Source organism: Balaenoptera ricei, chromosome 8, assembly GCF_028023285.1.
Source record: "Balaenoptera ricei isolate mBalRic1 chromosome 8, mBalRic1.hap2, whole genome shotgun sequence".
NCBI classification, from domain to species: Eukaryota; Metazoa; Chordata; class Mammalia; order Artiodactyla; family Balaenopteridae; genus Balaenoptera; species Balaenoptera ricei.
Window position 1 is genome coordinate 108,721,991 of NC_082646.1, and position 22,670 is coordinate 108,744,660.

Here is a 22,670-nt window from a genome sequence, read left to right on the forward strand (position 1 = left end):
TAGATTTGGGAGAGGCATTTCTGGTCAGGGCCTGCATCAAGGCAGCAGCTGTGGGGATCCTCAGAAGCAGACAGGTTTAAGAAGATTCTTATCTGGAGGCCAGATAAGACGGTGTGGTGACAGATTAGGGAAGGGGGAGTTGGAGAGCCAAGGATGATGCCTGGAGTTCCAGCATGAGTATCTGGGTGGATGGTGGTGTCGCCCACTGACGAGGAGACCTCACCATCCTGATGTGCTCTGGTTCCAGGCTCTGCCGAGGCTGATCTCAGAAGGTAGCCTGAGAAGTGCAAAGGGCGGGGGTGGGGCGTGGGGATCCTATGCTTTGCAAAAGGGTTCTGATTACTGGCCCACCAACTGGCATGAGGCTTTGGCTCCATGTGTCCAGGACTGGGAGGGGATCTTGTCACCTTGGAAAGCAGAGAGAGGCTCTCGAGGGCGTGTTGAGTAAGGGGTGCCGATTTGAGATACATGGATCCCCCCCACTGTGGGCTCTCAGCAGAGTATGTTTCCCTTGCCAGGCAGTACAGTGACCCGGGTGCCCTCCCAGGCTGAGAGAGGTTTGAGCCTACTTTGTGGAATCATGATGATTCTTGTCCGGGGCGGGGAGTGGTGTTGGTGCAGGGTCCTTGGTCCTGAGTGGGAGTCCTGGGGGCCTGGATTGGGTCTGGAGCAGCAGGAATGGGGATTGGGACTGGGGTAAGCCTGGAGTCTGACTGCAGTTGTCAGGTCCCGGGTCCATGGCGGCCTGTTAAGGGTTCTAGGTCCAGTCTGGGTCCTGGTTGATGTCCTGGTCCTGGGTCCGCGTCCAGAGTTTTTGGTGTTGGGTCTAGAACCCTGGTCTGGGATTGATGGTCCAAGCCCAGGTCTGGGTCCTGCCCCTAAGTCCAGGGTTTAGAGTCATGGTAGGGGTCTGAGTCTGGGGGTGGAATCAAGGTTGGGGTCAGTAACCAAGATGGGATCAAGGTGGTGGTCTGTGGTTGGGATCAGTGTTTGAAGTCATGGTCCAAAATCTGGATCTGGGGTCCTGTTGCGGGTCGGGGGTCAGTGTCAGGATCTGGGTTTGAAGGGGGTTGGGCCCAGGGTGGTGATCTGAGGTCATGGTCAGAGTCTGAGGTTGTGGTCCAAGGTCTAGGTCTGGGGTCCTGTTTAGAGTCTGGGGTCAGGAATGTTATCCGGGTCTGGAGTCAGGTTTCTGACTCTGTCCAAGGTCAGGGGTCAGGGGTTAGAGCTAGAGTCTGAGATCCAAGTCCCTGGGATCACGTTCTGCAATGGCAGTCTGGGGTCACAGCCATGGTCTGTCGTGGAGTCTGGGATCCGAGTTGTGATCTGAGTTGTGGTCAAGGTCTGGGTCTAGGGTCTTCTGTCCAGGGTCCCTGTCGTGTTCTAAGTCTGGGGTCAGAGTCATGGCTGGGGGTCAGGGTCAGAGAGCCGAGGACCTGGTTGGGGCTGAGGCGGGGTCTGGGTGCCGCGGGGGTCAGGCTCGGTCCAGCCCGCGCGGCCTCCAGGGGGCGCCGCCGCCCGCCCGCCCGCCCGCCCGGCCCCTCGCGGGCTCGCTGGCGCTGTGCGCGGCAGGCGGGGTCGGAGGCGGCGGCGGCGGCGGCGGCGGCGGCGGCGGCTCCGGGGCGCGGGCGGCGGCGGCGGCGGCGGCGGCGGCGGCGGCGGCCCGACTGCAGTCCCGGCGGGAGCCGAGCGAGCCGGGGCCGGGCCTGAGCCGGCGCCATGGGGCGGCGCCGCCTGTGAGCCGCGGCGAGCGGAGCCGCGGGCGCCCAGCGGGGCCAGGCAGGCGGCGGCGCCCGAGGCCGACGGAGCGGCCGGGCCGGGCCGAGCGCGCCGAGCGGAGCGGAGCCGAGCGGCGGGAGAGGCCGCCGCCGCCGCCAAGATGGCGGACCTGGAGGCGGTGCTGGCCGATGTGAGCTACCTGATGGCCATGGAGAAGAGCAAGGCCACGCCGGCCGCGCGCGCCAGCAAGAAGATCCTGCTGCCCGAGCCCAGGTGAGGCGGGCGCCGGCCCCGGCCCTCCGGCCCCTCGGCCCCGCTCCCCGAGCCCCGACCCCGCAGCCCCAGACCACCCGGGCACTGGCCCCGAGACCCCCTCTGCCCCGCCAGCTCTCCGCGTCCCGCAGCCCTGACCGGACCCCTGCGCCCCAGGCCCTGTGCACCTGAACCCGGAGCGCCCCAACGCCGGGGCTTTCCAGTTGCACTGGCTCCCCGACCCGCTCAGTGCCCCTGCCCTACTCTGCCGCCTTTCCCTTCACACACTCTGCCTGGCCCCCTTCTCCGTCAGCCCGTCGCTCTTGCCTTCTTCCCCAGGGCCGCTGTGCTCCCCTTCCTCCTCCTCCGGGTGTCCCCGGGTCCCGTGGAGTCCCCTCCTCTGCCTGCCCATCTACCTGGCCTGACTATATCGCCCATCCTTTCGCTGCCCCTACTCTCAGCATCCCCGCCTTGGGGTTCCACCACCCCCGCCCCTGGCTCCCCTCGGGTGGACACTTCTGTGAGGTTTGGGGCAGACAAGTCTTCCCGGATCTTCCCCATTCTTCTGGCGGGTCACTGGCCTGGGGTGGGGATTGAGAGTGCTTTGGGGGCCGGGGTAGCGTGGGGAGCAGGGTATGGTGTGCGCCACATCCCTCCGTCCCTCTCCCCTCGAAGCCCTCCTCTGCTGAGGCCCGCCTGTGGTGCCCCGTGGGTGCTGTTTGCCAGGGGACGTCCCAGTACCCCTGCAGCAGCTGGACCACAGCTGCCACCTCTCTGTGAGGTAACTGATATCATTGCACCTGATATCCAAGTTTCAGCTGTTCAGGATTTGGGCACAGGAGTGGACTGGATACGGACAATAGCTGAGGCTGTCCAGCGTTTTACGGCTTCTAGAGTATTTTCCCATTGCCTGAGCCTCACAGCAGCCCATGGGCGGGTAGGTCAGGTGTGGTTTTGTCCCCGTGGAACAGGTGGGGAAGCTGAAGGCCCAGAGGTGAGTGGCCTGCCCAGTGTCACCGGCATCCAGGGTGGTGGCTGGCCACCAGATTGGGGCTTCCGGCTTCTGGTTTCACACTGTGTCCACCACTGTGGTCTGAGCCAGGGGGCCCTGGCCGTTCTGCATCTACAGGAGCCATGTGCCCACCACGATCTCTCATGCTGAGTAGTGAGGCCAGCCCCAGAAGCTCCTCCATCCCTGCCTGAGAGTTGCCATGCTGGTTCCCTGCCAGCCCAGGAGCCTAGGCCCGTCCTAGCTCTCTTGGTCTAATCATGTGACTTTGGGCAAGTCCCTTCCCATTTCTGGGCCTCGGTTTTCTCATCTGTGAAATGTGGATGGTGTGAAATGAGGACCGTGACTCTGTGGCACCCTGAGTGTTTGAAGCGGGACCCAAGGCTGCGGCGGTGGGGATGGGGTGCGGTGCCCACGTCTCTGGTGCCCTCCTCTGTGACCTGTTCTCTGGGTTTCAGATTGACTGAACACCAGGCCTGGGAGAGGAAAATTGGCCTGTGTTTTGAAAAGGCCGTTAGGGCCCTTTTTTTCTAAGAGATTTGCAATCAGATTTCTCAAAACGGGAACCAGACTGACTGTCAGCTGCGGGCTGTCCAGGGAGCGGCGACGACAGTTAGAACAAAAATGAGTTCAGAAATGACAAAGCCACGAGGGAGGAAATGGGGGAGTCACCCTCTGGGGCTCACAGCGGCTCTCCTTGGTGGCTGTGGCCTCGAGACCCTCTGGCAGTTTGGACTTCTGCAAAGTATGAGGCGGGGCCTTTTCTGGAACTCTCTGCGTTTGGGTAATCTCGCCCCAGAATGCATTGCTCCTGATGGGGCCCCGCCTTGGGTTGGCGCTGCAGGTGTTAGAACCGTGAGCAACAAGATGTTCCTCTTTTCCTGTCCCCTTTACATCCGTGATATTGATGGTGGTGATAGGAATAATGGTGGAACTTATAATTATTTATTTTTGACCTTTGTCATCTCAGTCGATCCAAAAACCAACCTGAGGTTGGCAAGGCCATGCCTTGCATGTAGTAGTTGCTCAAGAAACATCAGGACTGTGTATAGTGTCTGAAACCAGGTGAGCTGTGAGTTTTAGGGGAACACAGCAGGAGACCAGGAGCCAGGTGTCATGGGTTCTCAGGTAGGGTCACCGTCTGGCGGCGCCGCATTGGGCAGATTGCCCACACCTGTGAGATGGACCAGAGGCCCTAGCAGTGACTGTTAGTGAGCTAAGGCCGGGGAGGGGCCTAGGAATCCAGGCCTCCCACCTCGGAGGATATGCCACCCTTTGTTTGATGCTTCGCCCACCCCCTGGGTCAGATGTCTCCTGCCCTGAAGATCATTATGACTGTATCTTACGTCTGCCTGGCACTTCCCAGTTTGCAAAGTGCTTTTTACTCCATTTTATCCTTTTCACGACTGTGGGAAACAGGCATGGCAGGTGGTATTTTCCCACTTAATAGTTGAAGCAACTGAGGCTGGGAGAGGGGAAGAGACTTGGTCACGGAGGCGAGGTGGCACTTGAACTTGGGGTCTCTGGACTCCCAAGTGCTCTGTCCCTGCTATACATCATTTCTTCCACACACCCCTCTGTACCTCTGCTCTCAGCCCGGTCCTTGTTTTGTGGAATGTGCCAGCTGGCACCCCTGGCCCGGAAGCACAAGGGCAGCCCCCGGCACCATCAAGGCCCAGCCCCTCGCCGTCGGCTGGGACAGAGCTGGGCTGCTCTGGTAAAGCTAGTGCACGGAGGAGACGGCTCCACGCCTGGGGTCACGTCTTCCCCTCACCCGCGAGGTCACGGCCAGGGACGAAGGCCGCGGTTTGTCTATGACAAGGTGCCATTTGGAGTCGTTCCCACCTTGGGGTGGTCCCTCTTGGCAGCCTCCCTGCGGCTGGTGCCCAGGTTGTGGCTTGGCCGGGAGCTGGGGCTGGCATCACAGCTCTGACTTCTGAGCGCTGCAGAACAGGAGCTGTTGGGCACAGTGCCACTCTGAGTTGGCACGGGGGCCTTCCCTTCTGTCACCCTATAGAACCCGAGGAAACAGACCCATTTCTCGCGCTTCTCATGGAGAGAGGCAGCTGTGCAGCTGGAATCAGGAGACCGGCTTCTAATCCCACCGCAGTCCCAGCTCACATGGGCCCCAGCACGTCCCTTATGCTGGCCCAGCCTGCCTCCGTTTCCACCTCGGTAAAATGAGGGGCTGCCCTTCACCGGTGAGCTCTCCGCTCCTTCGGCCCTCGGGGTCTGTGGTCTGGGCCTCTCCCTGAAGGAGCCGCTGTCTCGCTTTCCCAGCAGCGGCAGCAGTCCTGCAATTAGCGTCATTTGCTTCATGTGACCACGGAGGCCTCGTGTAATTAATCTCTGGGCTCCTGGCGGAGGAGACCGGCCTGGGCGGTCCCAGGAGATGTCCCTGCCCTCCCTGGTGACAGTGGCAGCCCCAGCGGCAGATGTCAGAGCCGGGTGCCTCTTGCAGCCTCCCATTCTCTCGGCTCTTCCTTTCCTGGTCCCTCCCCCACCGTGGATTTCCTCCTTCCTGCCCTTTTCTGGCTTCCCCGTCTCCCAGACCCGCAGCTCTTCCTCCGCTGCTTCTTCGTTCCTGTTAACTCTTTGCTCCCAGGACTTCCTGCCCTTGATTTGTGGAGAGGGAAGAGGTGCAAGGAGTGGTTTTCTCCCTTCCTTCTCCTTCCAGTTCTGCATCACCAGGAGAAACCCTGCTGTTTTCAGCCTTTATCCCTTACCCAGAACTTTCCACTCCAGTAGCAGCGTTCTCCGCCCCCGCCTCCCCCCACAAAACAAGATCCTCTTTTGGGCAGTCATTCCCTCTGGGCCTTTGAAGCCCCCGCGTTCCCCAGGAATGGGTCTCCGGGACATCTTTTCCCATCTGTTCTCCTTTCCAGATCATGGGGTTTCACATTTTTGCCATTAAGTTGCTCGCCCGCCTGCCGTTCCCTCAGTAAAAGGATTTGAAGGGCGCGTGAGCATGACAGGTTGGAATCCGTGTCGGGGAATCTGGGCTCTGTCAACCCAGGAAAAATGTGTCCTATTAATGCACGATTAATTCCTAGTAGTAAACTCCCGGTGACATCAGGTGTAGGCAGGCTCTGCAGCGATGTTTCCTGCCTGCCCCGGGCACCCAGGGAGGCTCTGCAGGGGGGCCGAGCGCTTGGGAGCCGGTGGGGTCAGGCTGCGTGCACACGGCTGGTGCTTCCAGGATACTACGCTCCCGCCTCAGAACAGACAGCAGAAGCCACGAGCACGTGAGAGTCTTTGAGGAACGCACAGCCTCCAGCACACCTGCCCTTTGTTCCTGTGGCCCCGAGGGGCCAGTGTCCTCTGCTGGACACATAAGACAGAGTCACACTCGAGTTCTCACTAATCTGTTTCAAACAGGAGGTACTAAAAATGAGGCGTTTGGCTGCAGCCTTTTCTGAAACAATAACCTGCCCTCTCTGCATCGCTGCTAACAGGGAGGGTAGCGTCTCCGCGGGCCAAAGAGCGGGGTTTCAGAAGTGGGTTTTCAGGTGTGAACGTGTTAGCGGCTCTGTTCTCTGAGTGGGGAGTTCTCTGACTCTGGAGGCCATTCTGGGTTTGGGGTCGGGGATAGCCCCCTTTCTGGGAGCTGCAGGGCACGGAGCCCTGGAAGTTGTTCTGGGTTTGTTCTGAGGTGATGGCAGCAGTGAATTGTGGGGGGTAGAAGGCGTGATGTGTGACAAGGCCGCCGGAGTGCCTTTTCCCGCACATCCTGCAAGCTGTCACTTTGTGGCCACCGTGCCCTGGGGAACCTGGGTCGCTGCGGACATTCGTGGTGGGCTCACGTGTGTGGTGCGCCGTGCTGTCATTTTCTCTTCCCTGGCCCGGGACTTGCTCCAGAGTTGGCCGTTTGGGTTGGTCTTTCCCATTTGGTGTGTGGCCCTGTGTTCGAGCTCAGAGGATGTTGTCAGCCCCAAGGAGAGTCATTGAGAAATATTAATAAGAAGCCCCAGGGGACTTCCTTGTGCTGCTGCCACCTCGGTGCCAGGTTTCCTGGAAATGCCACGGAGGAGCGCCCCCGCCGCGGCTGCAGCCTCTGATCTGCTGGCTTAACCGTCGTCGTCTCCCAGAGCGTGACGGTTCCCGGCGTGGCTGCACCAGACCCGCCAGGCCCAGAGTCCCCGGGCCAGCTTGCACCGTCCTGAGGTTTCGTGGCTCTGGCATTCCTGTCACACGGGAGCACAGGGACCATGGCCCTTGGCCAGCCAGGTGCCGGCCAAGGCTGCCCCCAGCCTGATGGGCTCCCACAGCCACTGGCAGTGGGTGGAGGGCAAGGCAGGCAGGGCACGAGTCCGGGGTCCCCTGGGACTCTGCACCCAGCTCTCCGGCAGAGGCTGGGGTAGGCCCTTGCCTGGTGGGAGGCCCTTTCTCGGGGAGGGCTGGACATTTTCTGGCCACTAACTTGGTTGGGACTCAGGGTGAGCTACTCAGCTTCTTCTGGCCTCGATTTCCTCACCATCAAGATGAGTGTTTGCTTCTGACCCTGCGGTCCCGCCCGGTCCATACAAGCTACGGTCTGTGACCCTGAGTGGGTGTCATATGTGAGGCCCGTGTGCCACAGAGTGAAGGACTTAGCTTTCCCTTTGAACCATGTGGTGCCGGAAGGTGCCGGAAGTCCTCCCCCTCAGCCCTTACCCCCTCCCTGCCGTCCCATCACCCCAGCCCGCGCTCTAGGCTGGGAGGGCGGAAGTGCTCTCTCCCCTGGTGTCAGGCTGGGCCTGCTCCTCGGAGCAGCTGGAGCCAGAGTGAGCAGCACTGGCTGTCGGGCAACGGGGCCGGGCAGCTCCTGCCAGGGGGCCCTTGCTCCTTTGGCAGGGCAGGTATCGGGCTCTGCCCACTGGGGCCCCCAGGCTGTGCGGCACGAGTGCGTGAGGCTGGTCTGTGAGCAGAGTGGAGTGGCGGCCGCTCAGGCTCGGGGGTGCTCGTGGGCCCAGCCGCGGGGCGGGCTCGCCAGTCAGAGCCCCACCCTCTGAGGACGCGGCAGGTGTGGGGCTGAGACCCGAGCAAGACTGGGGAGCTTCTGATCACGTTCCAGGAGGAGGCGCATGCTGGGGGTTCCAGCAGGAGGGCTCCCTTCAGGAGAGGGAGGGAGCTGATGGCCCTCGCAGCAGGGCTGCGTTCTCCTCTTGCTGTGTCCTCTCCACCTTTTTCAGTGGCCAGCTCAGTGTTGGCCATTCAGCATTTGTTGACATCCTCATTTTACAAGTGGGGAAACTGGACATTTAAAGTCTGTGACTTGGCCTGGCCTCAGGGAGGGAGGTGGGGAGGGCCATTTGGAGCCCAGGCCTGGGTACCCGTCCGACTGCAGCAACAAAGGCCACTGAGGCCGTTCCCCGGAGGGGCTGGGTCCTTCGGGGGCCGGGGGTGGGGCTGGGGCGGGGAGGGTGCAGATACTGGGCTCTCCGGACAACCTGGAGTCCATCTGGGGACCACGTGCTCCTGGATATCAGAATCGTTGACCTGGGCGGGGACAGGAATGCTGCTCTGGGCCCGCCGCCACTCAGACTCCGCCAGCATCAGGGAGAGGGGAGCGGGAGATGAAGGTGACCCAGCCCAGGAGGCCGCCACCGCCTCCCGTGCCAGCCTGTATTTGCCACCCTGGCGGGAACATCCCCCATAACTCACTTCTCTAACCTGCCAGCTCCCTGGGCCCCAGCCCCGTGGGAATGGACAGGAAACCCTAACGTTGCAGCCTTGGGGGCCTCTCCTTCAAGGACTCCGCTGAGTCTGACCTCATGTTGGTTGGGGGGGGAGGTGTTTATTTTATTTAGAAAACATTTTTTTCTTTTTAAGGAAGAAAGTGGAAGTGCTGCGGGCTGGGAAGAATGCTGTGGCCATCCACCCTGTGCAGCCTTCCGAGGGAGGCAGGGTCTGGCCGCTGAGCAGCGCGGAGCCCGGGCCTTTCCTCCGCACCCTGGGCCGAGCGGTGGCAGAGCCCCCAGGAGGGGAGGAGGCCCGCGCCGGCTGCGGAGCCTGGAGAGGAGACACCGGCTCTGCTCTCTCGCGGGCAGGCCCTCTGCGAGCGCGTTTCCCGGCCTTTGCACGTCCAGCCCCCGAGCCCCGCGGCGGGAAGTGGCGGTACTGCTCTGGGCTGGGCATTCCCATCGCGCCGCCTTGGCTGAGCTGGCGCCAGTCTTGCTGGTTCAGGGGCAGGGGGCTTCCCAGTGACTCTTGCAGGGGCCACGCCCAGCTGCCCCATGGGGTCATCTGACAGACCGGAGTCACCCTGCCTGTCACCTGCGTCTACCTGTCTGGGCGTTCCCTCTGACCATCCAGCTCCATGGAAGATCGACATTTTGTGATATTTCTTCCCTCTTTATTGCTTTGTCCACCTCCCAGGAGAAATCTGGCCCTCGCAGGGTCCCCGGGCTCCACACCCCTACCTCCCAGCTGCCTGGTCTCCTGACCCTGCTGAGCCTTCACTACCTTGGACTGGGCCCACCCTGCTGTGCTCGACCCGGCACACCCCCCGGCCTGTTTCCCTATCCGAACGGGAGGCCCCAAGCTGTCCCTCGCAGAGCTGGGAGCCCTGAGAGGTCGGCACAGACTGCGCCCCACAGGCTCCCTGGGCTCCCTGTCTCCAGTCCGCAGGCCCCAGGGCGGGGGCTGTGTCTTGCTCAGTGTCAAAGATTTTTTAGCTTCTGTTGTGTGTGAAGTGCATGAGGGACTTGGGGTCTGGTCTCCTCTCCTGAGTCCCTGGGAGTCCCACGGGGCCAGGGAGATGTGTCCTTGACGGTGGCTGGTGGACGTGAGCAGGTGTGTGGCCCCCAGGAGGGGAGGGTGTGCCAGCGTGGCTGAGGGCCACGTCGCGGCCTTGGGGTCCCTGCGGTTGTGGAGGGCGTCCTCACTTTCCGGGAGGGAACCGGCTCTGCCGTGGTAGTGCAGGGCCACTGGGCCGCTGGCCCTCAGCTGGCGCTCTTCTCTTGTCGGCTGGAGTCACAGGATGGGGACACAGTAGGGCTGTCCAGGTCATCGGCACCCTTCTTCCTGTGGAGACAGTTTTCGGAGGAGGTCACGGCATCTCCGAGCGTCTGGGGGGAGGGGTCACAGCTCCAGGACTGCTCACACCGGCTCTGCCTGCTTCCATGTTGTCTTGCGTGGCCCGAATGCGGACAAGGGCCCGGGAGGGCCAGGGTCTGGGCCTCCACCCAGACCACCTGAGAAGGAAAGTGCTGAGCAGGACAGGGCAGGAGTCGCCCCGCCTGCGAGCCCAGGCCAGGGGTTGGGCGGCGTCTGCTGGCTGCACTGGCCCTGCCTGGAGCCTTCTCTCCTCAGGCCCCCTCTCTGATGGGGCCCAGGGCCTCAAGACCCCCAGCTGGGCTCGTCAGCTCTTCTTCTGTCCTTCCATCCATCCATCCAACAGGCGAGCCTGCTCCTGCCCCACCTTGTTTCTTCCCCTCCTTCCCGGCCCAGTGTCATCAGCCACCTGGGCTTCCTCCTGTGCGTGCCCCCAGCAGAGTCTGTCCGCTCCCCCGCCGCCCTGGACCGAGCTTCCCAGGTGTTGTCCGCTGAGCCTCCTCCCTGCCCCGTGGCTCATCCCTGGCTGGGTCTTCCCTGCCTGCCCCCATGCCCACCCACCTGCCCTGGGCTTTGTCACCTGGTGACATACTGTTTGCATTTGAGGAACCCAGTGAGGTTCTGCCTTCTCCACACGGCCTCTGCCAATGACCCGGAACATTCTTTCCTGCCTGAGTCTCCTCCAGATGACGGGGCCCCACTCAGGCTTTGTCTCATGCTGTCTAATGTCACAGAACCACCGGTGCAGGACTGGGAGGGCCTGCCTGGGGGGTCAGGGTTGTATGGCACCTTCCAGTAGGTGATGGGCAGCAGGACCCTGTGCTGGGCTCCAACAGGGGTGCGGGGATACAGAGAGGTGGGCACACAGAGTCCTCTTCATCCGTGGCCTGCTGGCAGCCCCACGTATCCTGAGGTCTGTGGGCATCGCACGGGCTCAGGTGTGACCGCCCAGCACGGCCCTCAGCATGGGCAGCTGAGAGCACTGAGGAGCCCAGGCTAGTGAGGTCCAAATGGGACCACAGCCGGTTGGCAGGGCGGGACTGCAGGTGGCCCAGGAAAGGAGAGGAAGGGACAGCAAGAGGTGACTGAGGCGTGAAGCGTGGCCAGGTGTGGCTTTCCCAGACAGCGCTCGGCGGTGGGGGGAGGTAGCCAGGGGCGGGGAGTGTGGGCTTGGGCTTCCGTGGTCACAACAGCGGCCTCTGCTCCGCTGCCCTCCCAGGCGACCCAGGGGCAGGGGTTTTTACTTCGGGTATCAGGGACACGGGAACTGAGGCTTGGCTTTTTTTTTCAATGTTGGGATATAATTCACATAACATAAAATTCATTATGTTAAAGTGTACAATTCAGTGGATTTTAGTACATTTACTGTGTTGTGCAACCTTCACCACTACCTGATTCCAGAACATTTCCATCACCTTATAAAGAAACACTGTGCCCGTTAGAAGTTATTCCCCTTTTCTTCTCCAGCCTGACACTCACTAATCTGCTTTCTGTCTGTAGATTTGCCTGTTCTGGAAGGGTGGTATAAATGGAATCATATAATATGTGGCCTTTTGTGACTTTCTGTTCACTTAGCAGAATACTCTTAGGTTTATCTATACCGTGACGCACACGTACACCAGCACTTCACTCCATTTCCTGGCCAAGTAGTATCCCATTGTCAGGATGGGCCATATTTTCGTGACCCATCATTAGCTGATGGGTGAGTCCTGGCTTTTGAGGTTTGGCCAAGTTCCTAAAGCCAGACGAGGCAGCGCTGGGACCAGGCTTCTGAGCACCCACCTGCTGGTCACCCTAGCTTTGGGGGACAGAGCCTTGGTAGGCAGGCACAGGACTGCTCAGGTCCCTCTGGTGTGGCCACGGTCAGGTCCAACAGGGGTGGCTGCCTTCTTGGAGGGAGCGATGACACCCACCAGCAGTGCCCTCCACTCTGGATTCTGGGAGAGGAAGCAGCGACCTTCCAGGGAAGCAGGGCCAGCAGGCCTTCCAGGAGCCTTGGGGGCCCCAGGTCACCGCGGCCCCTGTGTCTTTCAGCATCCGCAGCGTCATGCAGAAGTACCTGGAGGACCGGGGCGAGGTGACCTTCGAGAAGATCTTCTCCCAGAAGCTGGGTGAGTACGGTGGGGACTCTGCCGGCCCTGGGGCTTCTGCCACTTGTCCAGCTGCCCAGGCCGGGGGATGGGGGCAGGAGGACGCCGGGGCCACCTTCCTGGCCCCACCCCAGCCGACTGGGCTGTGCTCCCCTCTCCCAGGAGGTTTGGCCTCCCAGCCACCGGGGCAGGGGGCAGGGCAGCCAGCCAGCCCCCCGGTGGCAGCAGGGCGGTGACGTAGTGCCCTCCCAGCCCCTGGCCGTCGGCCCCGGAGCCCCCTGAAGGGGCGGGGCCAGCAGTCTCCCAGGGCCGCCAGAGAAGTTCCTCCTTTGGGGTTTGTTTTTGAGAGTTGCAGCTTCCCCTTGGTGCAGGCACAGCTGCTCGGGGCCGTTGGTAGAACTGACAGGAAGGGGCGGGGCCCTTCCTGTGGCGCCCGCCGGGCTGTGGTCGCCCCCACCCCGCCCCCACGGGCCCTCTTTGTGAGCAGCCTGCTTTGGCCGGCCCCTCCGTTCCTCGTCCTCAGTGCCCGTGTCTTAACAGGCATCGTGGGTCCACCCCACGGACCTGGCACACAGGGAAGGGTGAGGCGGGGCTCAGGGAAGCAGGCTCCGGCCACACACAGCTCCGGAGAACGGAGAACGGGATCTCGGCTTTGAAATGGGAGTGGCCCGGCCTGGCAGGATCGGGCGTTGGAGGTCAGGCTTAGCGAGTCAGTGTGTCGGGAAGCACGCAGTGTGGGTCCCCTGCCTGTGCTCTGTGACCTGGCACCTTGCTTCACCTCTCTATGAGTCTCACCTGGGAGCTAGGACTCAGGAGCCCCGCTGCCCAAGACTGTTGGAGGGCCGGGTGAGGCGGTGGCAGTGAAAGCCCCTGGCCCACTGGGAAGGCCTGGTCACAAGTTACTAAAGTCACACTATCGAAAGGCCAGTCTGCCCTTACCAGAAGTGCTGGCCGTGAGCTGTGGCAGAGGTGCCCAGGCAGTGGGGACAGTGCCCCCAAGAGGTGTGGAAAGCCACCCAGCTCGAGCCTGGTCACCCATGTTGGGCTGGAGGGAGTAGAGACCACCCTTCCTTCTGCTTTGCCCTCCAGGGCTGCTCTGGGGCCAGGCTTCCGGCCCCCACCCCTGGGGAGGATGAGGCCTAGCCCACGCAAGGCCTCCTGTGAGCCCTTCCTGCAGCCCGTCTCACCTCTTCCCTTGCCCAGAGGCCCATGCCCTTTGAGGCCCCCTGCACCAAGGCCACACTCTCTGGCCTGTCCTTCCCAGGACCTGCCACTGGACAGAAGGGCCCTGAGTTCTACTCATGCTGCCACACACCGCCTGCCTGACAGGTCTCCCTGAGCCTCGGTTTCCCCAGCTGGACCTGCCCTCCCTGTCTGCCTGTTTCTCGTGGCTGCTGTGAGAATCAGCCAGATGTCGGAGGGGGGTGTAAGGCCCAGGGAGAGGGACACCCCCCCCCGCCCCCCGCCCGGAAGCTGCCTTCCTGCCCCCACGCAGCAGCCCTGGCCTGGGCCGGGTGGATCTCACTGCCCCTGCACAGCCTGACCGGTGGGTGTGTCGCCCTCCTTGAGGAGCTACAGGCCCCAGACTGCAGTGAGAGGGTGGGGGACCTGGGCGCCAGAGTCTACTCCCCACCTCTGCCTCACCAGGGCACCTGTCACTTTCCGGCCACCATCTGAGGAAGCAGATTCTGAGAGGGGTAGAGATGCAGGCGCCCCGACCCCGAATCCAAGAATCTTCGGTTGGCGTCAGCCTCCGAGGCCACCTTGGCCAGCCTCTGCCTGGGGCAGAGATCACCTCTGCCACCTCCTTGGCCAGTTCTGCCCAGGAAGCCCCAAGCCCACCCCACCCTCCATGATGGGCAGGCCTCTGCGGGGTGTGTGGCTCGGCGTGATGCACAATGTTTGCTTTCAGGGTACCTGCTCTTCCGAGACTTCTGCCTGAAGCACCTGGAGGAGGCCAAGCCCTTGGTGGAGTTCTACGAGGGGGTGAGGCTGGGCTAGCCTGGCCATGCTGTGCGTGGAGAAAGGGGCAGGGCTTGGGCTGCTTTCGCTGAATCTGTAAGACACCCCCGCACCCCGCTGGGCCAAAGCTCACCTGCGGGGATCTTGTCCTCTAGATCAAGAAATACGAGAAGCTGGAGACAGAGGAGGAGCGCCTGGCCTGCAGCCGGGAGATCTTTGACACCTACATCATGAAGGAGCTGCTGGCCTGCTCACACGTGAGTGCCCGGGCCCGTGTGCCAGCGCAGGCGTGGGGACGGGAGGGGCGGACCCGTGGAGAATGAATACACCTCTCTCTTCCCCAGCCCTTCTCGAAAAGTGCCATCGAGCACGTCCAGGGCCATCTGGTGAGGAAGCAGGTGCCTCCGGATCTCTTCCAGGTGTGTGCTGGGCTTTTCCCCGCTGCCGCCCAGCCCAGCCGGAGTCCCCCTTGGGCAGCACACGTCCCGGAGCCTGGTCGGCTCCCGCTCTGGCTCAGCCACCAACCTCCCGCTTCCTCCTTTAGCCATACATCGAAGAGATCTGTCAGAACCTCCGAGGAGATGTGTTCCAGAAATTCATTGAGAGGTGAGAGTGGGGTGTGAGCGGCAGCAGAAAGTGGGGAAGAGGCGCTCTGAGAAGGGGTGTGGATGGCGCGGAGGAGAGAAGCCAGCCTGCTTGAGTCCCCAGCGCGCGGGCCCCTGGGGCTGTCTACACGCCAGCGCGGGCAATCCTAAGAGGTCACCTCTCCGACACTCCCGCCCCATCCTTCTCGGCACCAGGCACCTCCAAGCCTGTCCAGGGAGGGTCGAAAGGGAGCGAGGGACCACCCATGCGTCTTCCCTCCCATGGACTGTCTAGCCCCTCGCTGGGCCCGTTGGGGTTGAGAAGCATCAGGCTGGTGGTAGGGATGGGCACGAGAGGACACACTGCCCACCCCGGTGCCCACTGTGGCCTTCACGGTGCGTGGGAGTTGTAGGGAGATTTCAGCTCCGTGCAAGGAACAGCTTTCTCAATGTCCCAGCTGCCTCGTCATGGAGTGGGGGCTCCACAGGGAGTGAGTGGTGTGTCACTGGAAGTATGCAAGCAGGGACAGGCTGAGCGCTGTTGTGGATGTGGTAGCAGGAAGTCGGGGTCAGACTGGAAGACCTCACCCCTAAGCTTATCTCATCCCAGCAGGAACCTGCAGACAGACAGCAGCGCCAGCATTGGTGGGGCTGGGGGCAGCTCGGGCTGGCAGTCTTCCTGGGCAACCCCAGAAGAGGACACTGAGGCTCGGGAGCCCAGGGAATGGTAGTGGGTGAGGCCGGCTCACCCCAGCATCATTTCACTCACTTCCTAAGGCTCAACTGAGCCTGGTTTCTTCTCTCGCAGCGATAAATTCACACGATTTTGCCAGTGGAAGAATGTGGAGCTCAACATCCATGTGAGTGGGCTGGGTGGGCGTGGAGAGCCCTCTCCCTGCTGCTCCTCCCCAGGGACCCGGGCCCCAGGGCTGGGCCAGGGCTGGGGAGGCCAGGGGAGTCGACCCTTCAACCCCCAGGGGGTGGCTGTGGGGTTGGTGCAGGAGCCCAGCGGGGACAGCTCAAGGCAGGGAAGCACATGGCGACGGTGGCCCCAGGGCGGGGCCCAGGCAGCCTGCAGTGACCCCGTTGCTGCCGCCGTCCCCGCAGCTGACCATGAACGACTTCAGCGTGCACCGCATCATCGGGCGAGGGGGCTTCGGCGAGGTCTACGGGTGCCGGAAGGCCGACACGGGCAAGATGTGAGCACTTGGTGGCATGCCTGAGGGAGAGGAGGGCCACGGGGGGTGCCCTGAAGGCAGGTGGCGGGGCCCTGAATGGGCAGGTGTCCGCAGAGGGCCACACACGGTTCTTGCTCTGGTACCCGCCATGGCCCCTGGAGCCCCGGCCCGCCAGCACTTCTGCCCTCTCTCTGTCTCTGTGTGTCATACGCTTGTCGTGGTGTCTAGTCTTCCCCACAAGGGCCCTGAGGACTGCCCGCCCCACCTCGCCCCTGGGGCCCTGCACTGCAGGTACCAGCGGACCGCCTGACCAACCAGCCCCTCCCCCGCAGGTATGCCATGAAGTGTCTGGACAAGAAGCGCATCAAGATGAAGCAAGGGGAGACGCTGGCCCTGAACGAGCGCATCATGCTCTCCCTCGTCAGCACCGGGGTGAGCGGGCAGCTGGCCTCCAGCTCAGCCTCTGGCTCCGAACCTGGCACAGCCTCTGCTGACCTCCTCTTCCACCCCTTCCTAGGACTGCCCGTTCATCGTCTGCATGTCGTACGCGTTCCACACGCCAGACAAGCTCAGCTTCATCCTGGATCTCATGAACGGTGGGTGCCCGGCCTGGCCCCAGGTGGATCTTGGGGCTGGGGGCCGGGGTGGGAGCTGAGCACCCCCCTGATCGGCTGCTTCCCTCAGGCGGGGACCTGCACTACCACCTGTCCCAGCACGGGGTCTTCTCCGAGGCCGACATGCGCTTCTACGCGGCCGAGATCATCCTGGGCCTGGAGCACATGCACAACCGCTTTGTCGTCTACCGGGACCTGAAGGTGAGGCGCCCCGCCCTCCTCCCAGCACGGCTGCCCCTGTTCCCAAGACAGGCCCGGCCCGGCTCCTCGCCTCCGTGCCCCCGACCCAGGGCCCTGTCCCTGGACACCCATACCCTCTAGAGCAAAGACAGCGCCCCAGCTGGCGTCTTGCCTGGCCGGGCCCTGTCCTGAGCTGCTCGGGGGACGGCTCACTGGGCTTCCTCCACAGCCGGCCAACATCCTGCTGGACGAGCATGGCCACGTGCGCATCTCAGACCTGGGCCTGGCCTGCGACTTTTCCAAGAAGAAGCCCCACGCCAGCGTGTGAGTGCCCCAGCCCCCTCTCCCTTCCCGCCCCCTCCACCGGACCCACTCACGGCCTCCTCGCTCCCACAGGGGCACCCACGGGTACATGGCCCCCGAGGTTCTGCAGAAGGGCGTGGCCTACGACAGCAGCGCCGACTGGTTCTCGCTGGGCTGCATGCTCTTCAAGCTGCTGCGAGGGTGAGTGGGCCATCCCAGGGCGGGTGGGACAGGACAGAGACAGGCTCTTCCCCAGGCCAGGAAGGAGGCGGGGGGGTAGGGGGCCCACTGCTGCCCGGGCGTTAGGGGTGGCACCATCCCTGGCTTTGGCAAGGATCGTTCATGCTGCCTGCCTCAGTTTCCCCATTCCCGTCCTCTGACCTTGGACTTCGGCCTTTCTTGCCCAGGCATAGCCCTTTCCGGCAGCACAAGACCAAAGACAAGCATGAGATCGACAGAATGACGTTGACCATGGTGCGTGGAGGGTCCCAGCCCGGGGAGGCTGGGCGGAGTCCATGGGTGGCCACAGTGAGGCTGGGGTCTCCTGCGGGCATCAGGGTCTCACCGGCCAGCAGCCATCTCCAGCTGCTTAACCCCACTCTGGCCTCCTTCCCTGTAGGCTCTCCTCTCTCTGTCGTCAGAGCAGACATGCCTGCTAGGGGCCAATTAGGAAGCTCTCCCTCTGCTGGGGCCCTGGACCCTCCCGCCCCTGCCCCAAGCAGCCTCAGGAGCCCCAGAGCTGGGATGGGGCCCGGGCCTCTGCCAACGTCCCCCACCTCCTCCCTGCAGGCTGTGGAGCTGCCCGACTCCTTCTCCCCCGAGCTCCGCTCCTTGCTGGAGGGGCTGCTACAGAGGGACGTCAACAGGAGGCTAGGCTGCCTGGGCCGAGGGTGAGTGCCTGAGACCAGGGCCATTGTCCCAGGCCTTCCCTCCCTGCTGGGCCCTGGGTGGTGTCCACACTGTTGTGTCCAGGCCTCTGCAGTGGGCTGCTGGGCCAGTCTGCCCGAGCCTCTGCCTGTGCCCCTAAGAAGACAAGGCCTGTGTCCTATCACTGGAGCCTCCTCCATGGTCCCAGCCTCCTTTGAAGAGTTCACAAGCTGAGGCGTGGCCAGCCCTGCCCAGTGTTCTCAGGGGGAGGGCTGCCTGCCGTGCAGCTGCTGGAGGTGGGTGTGGACCAGCTTCCCGAGGGGCCTTGTAACACAGATGATGAGGACAGCAGCTTTCTATGTTTATTAAACATTTACTAAGCGCTGGGCATGATGTTGCAAGATTCACAATATTAAAACTCACGCCAGCCCTACGATGTGGGAACTGCTGTTCTCCCCATTTTAGAGATGGGGAAACCGGCTGAGGTTTAAGGAACTTGCCCAAGGTCGCAGAGCCAGAGAGTGGCTGAACCAGGAGTTAACCTGGGCCACCTGCCCCACAGCCCAGGCTTCGCCCCCCGGCCTGGGTGGTGCCGAGCCCCGATGACCCGCTCTCCCTGCAGGGCCCAGGAAGTGAAGGAGAGCCCCTTCTTCCGTTCCCTGGACTGGCAGATGGTCTTCCTGCAGAAGGTAACAGCCTGGAGGCCGGGGCCGGGTGGGGCCCTCTGTAGCCCCCGCCCCGTGCTGATGGTCAGCCCCTGTTCTGCTGCAGTACCCTCCCCCGCTAATGCCCCCACGAGGGGAGGTGAATGCGGCAGATGCCTTCGACATTGGCTCCTTTGATGAGGAGGACACAAAAGGAATCAAGGTACTGGGCCTTGCCTGGCCTCTCAGCCCTGAGCTCTGAGCCCAGCCCGCTGGCATCCTCCTCCCTCCTCTGCCCCGTGAGACCCCACGCCAGCCCCGTCTGCCTGTTGGGCCTCAGGCTTCTCCTCCCCAAACATCCTTGGGGGCGGCGGTGGCACCAGACCCCCCTGCCCTGGGGCCCTGCGGCCAGGCAGGCCTGTGGCTGATGGATGTCTCTTCCCTGTCCCTGCGGTGAAGTTACTGGACAGCGACCAGGAGCTCTACCGCAACTTCCCCCTCACCATCTCGGAGCGGTGGCAGCAGGAGGTGGCAGAGACTGTCTTCGACACCATCAACGTTGAGACGGACCGGCTGGAGGCCCGCAAGAAAACCAAAAACAAGCAGCTGGGCCACGAGGAAGGTGAGGGTCGGCGGCTGCCGTGGGCGCCCAGTGCCTGCTTTAAAGATCGGAAACAGGCTCAGGTTTCAGCCAAGGTCACAGCCAGAGAGCAGCCGACCCAGGATTCAAACCCGGGCGGAGCGGGCTCGGCTGAGTCCCCCTCTCTTACTCTCTTGCATCAGACTACGCCCTGGGCAAGGACTGCATCATGCACGGCTACATGTCCAAGATGGGCAACCCCTTCCTGACCCAGTGGCAGCGGCGGTACTTCTACCTGTTCCCCAACCGGCTCGAGTGGCGGGGCGAGGGCGAGGCCCCGGTAAGGAGCGGGCCGGGGCCGGGGCCGGGAGCCCCTGGGGTTGGCGGCTGGCGGGGCCTGTCCCGCGCCCTCACCGCCCGCTCCCCGCCCTGCAGCAGAGCCTGCTGACCATGGAGGAGATCCAGTCGGTGGAGGAGACACAGATCAAGGAGCGAAAGTGCCTCCTTCTCAAGATCCGCGGCGGCAAGCAGTTCGTCCTGCAGTGCGACGTGAGTGGGGGCCCGGGCGGTGGGCGGGGACAGAGCGGCCTTCGGGGGCCCCCCCTGACAGACCTCGGGGTGTGTGCAGAGCGACCCCGAGCTGGTGCAGTGGAAGAAGGAGCTGCGTGACGCCTACCGCGAGGCCCAGCAGCTGGTGCAGCGGGTGCCCAAGATGAAGAACAAGCCGCGCTCGCCCGTCGTGGAGCTGAGCAAGGTGCCGCTGGTGCAGCGCGGCAGCGCCAACGGCCTCTGACCTGCTGCCGCCACCCGCCCGGCCGCCCTCCTGCCCGCCCGCCTTTTATAAACCTCTAATTTATTTTGTTGAATTTTTATTATTTGTTTTCCCGCCAAGCGGAAAAGGTTTTATTTTGTAATTATTGTGATTTCCTGTGGCCCCAGCCTGGCCCAGCCCCCAGGGAGGGGCCCGCTTGCCTTGGCTCCCGCTGCCGCCCACCCAGCCACCCTCGGCCCCGCCCCCAGGGGCCACCCACCCCCGGTGTCCTGCCGTGCAGGGAGAGCAGCCGCCCCCAGCGGCCCTCCTGCCCCTTCCCCAGGGATGGTGCCACGTGGAGTTGGGCCACCTCCAGCTCTGTGCCCACAGCCCAGCTGGGTGGCCCGGCGTTCCCCAGCCCAGGGGAGGCCACAGGGCAGGGATGCTACTTGAATTTTCCCACCGCGGCCCCTCCTGTCACAGGGACACAGCCCTGCACTGACGTGCCCTCCAGCTAGTCGGTAGACAAGGGAGCCCGTTGTCTCCCTGACCCCAGGGCCTCCCACGTGACTTAGGCTCCTGCACCCTTTCTTGGGAAGAGTCCCCCGTTCCCACCTTCCCTGGACACCACGGGGCTTGGCCAGGAGGTGGCGTTGGCAGCGGCTGCTGCTGCCCTCACCGAAGCCCCCTCTTCTTCCCACCCCAAGCGCCCAGGCTCAGGGACCACAGAAAGGCACCTGTGGATTGTGCCGCACTGGCCTCGCCTGGCCCCGAGCCCCCTTTCCCTGGGCTGGGCAGGGCCTCTTCTGCCCAGGACCACAGGGGGCCGGCCTGGGCTGGCCGGGCAGCACAGTGAGAGGGGGCCGGGTGGGGCAGCCCTCCCCACGCCAGGCCGCTCCGTGCGCGCCCCCGGCCGTCCAGCCCCCGAGCCCCGTGTCCCGTCAGTGCCACTGCCCACAGGGCGCCACCTCGCCCGCAGCATGCCCCCTCATGCCAGTCGCTGCCGTGTGTGGTGTCGCGCCCTCTCCCCTGGGGCTGGGTCAGCGGGCCCTCCCCTCCCATCTACTCACCCCCCGGGGCGTTTCTTTGCCGATTTTTGAATGTGATTTTAAAGAGTGAAAAATGATATACGCGTTTTTATAAAAAATGGTGCCTGACTCCTTGGCTGTGTCAGACTCTTTTGTGCCCGACGGTCATTTTCAGTCTCCACGGGGCTGGGGCCTGAGGAGAGAGGGTCTTGGTGGTGCCAGATCCCCTCCACCTCCACGGCAGGCATCCACAGCCAGCCCAGGCCCAAGCACCCCGGGGTGGGGAGGGGCTCCCACTCCACCCCTCCCACCCTGCGGGAGCAGAGAGGGTCTTCCGCCCACCGCCAGGGAAGCAGGAGGAGGTGCCTGCCGTTTGGTGCTTGGTGTCATGTTTGGACCGACCGAGCCCACCTGGCCCTCCAGGACCCATGCTGAGGACACCCCTGTGGACAGATGAGCACCTCTGCCCTTGGGGCCACACCGCAGGCTCTGGCCGTAGTCTTCTCTGGCTTTGGTTTCACCTCTGGCCTTGCTGTGCAGCCTCCAGTAGAGGTCCCTGAAGCCTGAGGGATAGCCCAGCACCAGGCCTCATGTACCCAGAGGCTCTGTTCAACTTTCTTTTCCCCAAGTCCCTGCCATCCGGGCCCCCATGGGTGATGTCGCTGCTGCCTGCTCCATGCAGGACTCTGCTGGCAAGGACTCGGCTCCACGGAGTCTCTGAGGAAATGGCTTTTGAGCTGGGCCTCCAGCATTGGGGTGGAGGAGGTGGGGATGCATTTCCGATGCAGGGAAGGGCCCGGCAGTCAGGAGTGGCTCAGGTTGGCGGGAGCACTATGGGAAGGAGCTAGGCCTGGGAGGCCCTGAAGGCCAGGCTGAACCCACCCCAGAGCCCAGGGGCACTTAGTGACTGCACGACGAAGATGGGAATGGAGATGGAGTCTGAGCCTGGATAGGCTCTGGGGAGTCCTTGAAGGCTCTGGACAGGGGCTGGGTGATGAGAGCTGGCTGTAGAACAAGTTGCTTGTTACCACGTGCAGGATGTGTGGAAGGAGGTGAAGGACAGGAGGCAGGGAGACTGGTGAAGGCACTGATTCTGTCCAGGGAAGAGATGTCATAATGATGGTGGTGGTAAAGGAAGAGATGCAAAGGGGTCAGATGGGAAGAACGTGGCCCAGTGGGAATGGGCGGGACCTGGGGACGAGACAGAGGTGGGAGTCCAAAATGGCACAGCAGGAGGCCCGTGCTATCACTCAGAGTCACGACAGCCAGGGAGCAGAGCTGGCCGGAAGGGAAGAGGGTGAACGTGGCTGCATCTGGTTTGGAACCTGCTGATGGATTGCATGGGACATCGGGCACGGAGGTGTCCCAGAGGGAGCTGAAATGTGGTCCTGGAGGTGGCATCAGGGTGACAGTGGGAACAGACAGGCTTTCAGCTGAGAGAAGACCGACTGGGAGTCGGGGAGGGACAACAGGGGCCCCGGGAAAGGGTTGAGAAGACAGTGGAATTAGGAGTCAAGGGCTGGGTGGGGGGAGTCGTGTCCAAGGCCGCAGAAACCAGGAGAGGCTGGGCCTGAGACAGTCCCTTTAGATTTGGGGTGAAGAGGGCTTGGAGACAGGGTAGCCCCTTTTAAGGAAGGTGGAGGCTAGAGCAGGCTGCAGCAGTGGCAGCCGGCAGGGACTGATTTTAGAGTTCTGGACGTTCAGAGGCCTTTAAGCTGTCCTAGACCCAAGGACATTACAGTGACCTGATGACACCACAGCGTAGGGTAGCAAAGTGATCCCAGAGAGCACAGGAGCCACATGGCCACAGTGAGAGGGCAGGGTGAAAATGGCAACTAGGGCCTCCCAGCCCAGAGACGCAGCTCAAACACCTA

At 62.9% G+C, this 22,670-nt stretch overlaps 1 protein-coding gene across 2 annotated transcripts; it reads left to right on the forward strand.

Moving 5' to 3' along the window:
* Nucleotides 1–1,788: 1,788 nt before the first annotated feature.
* On the forward strand, nucleotides 1,789–20,925 carry GRK2 (G protein-coupled receptor kinase 2). Of its 2 annotated transcripts, none has more exons than XM_059932142.1 (21): nucleotides 1,789–1,992; nucleotides 12,050–12,126; nucleotides 14,018–14,091; nucleotides 14,223–14,324; nucleotides 14,412–14,486; nucleotides 14,612–14,673; nucleotides 15,460–15,511; nucleotides 15,759–15,850; nucleotides 16,162–16,261; nucleotides 16,347–16,425; nucleotides 16,514–16,644; nucleotides 16,853–16,947; nucleotides 17,020–17,127; nucleotides 17,334–17,400; nucleotides 17,716–17,816; nucleotides 18,416–18,482; nucleotides 18,565–18,660; nucleotides 18,897–19,059; nucleotides 19,221–19,357; nucleotides 19,456–19,566; nucleotides 19,646–20,925. In XM_059932142.1, exons 1-21 carry the CDS (start codon nucleotides 1,880–1,882, stop codon nucleotides 19,808–19,810), a joined length of 2,067 nt encoding a protein of 688 aa, XP_059788125.1. In that variant the 5' UTR covers nucleotides 1,789–1,879; the 3' UTR covers nucleotides 19,811–20,925. The 2 variants fall into 2 exon arrangements, with proteins under 2 accessions (XP_059788125.1, XP_059788124.1); XM_059932141.1 differs by having other exon boundaries at nucleotides 1,790–1,992; nucleotides 19,453–19,566.
* The last annotated feature ends 1,745 nt before the right edge of the window (nucleotides 20,926–22,670 follow it).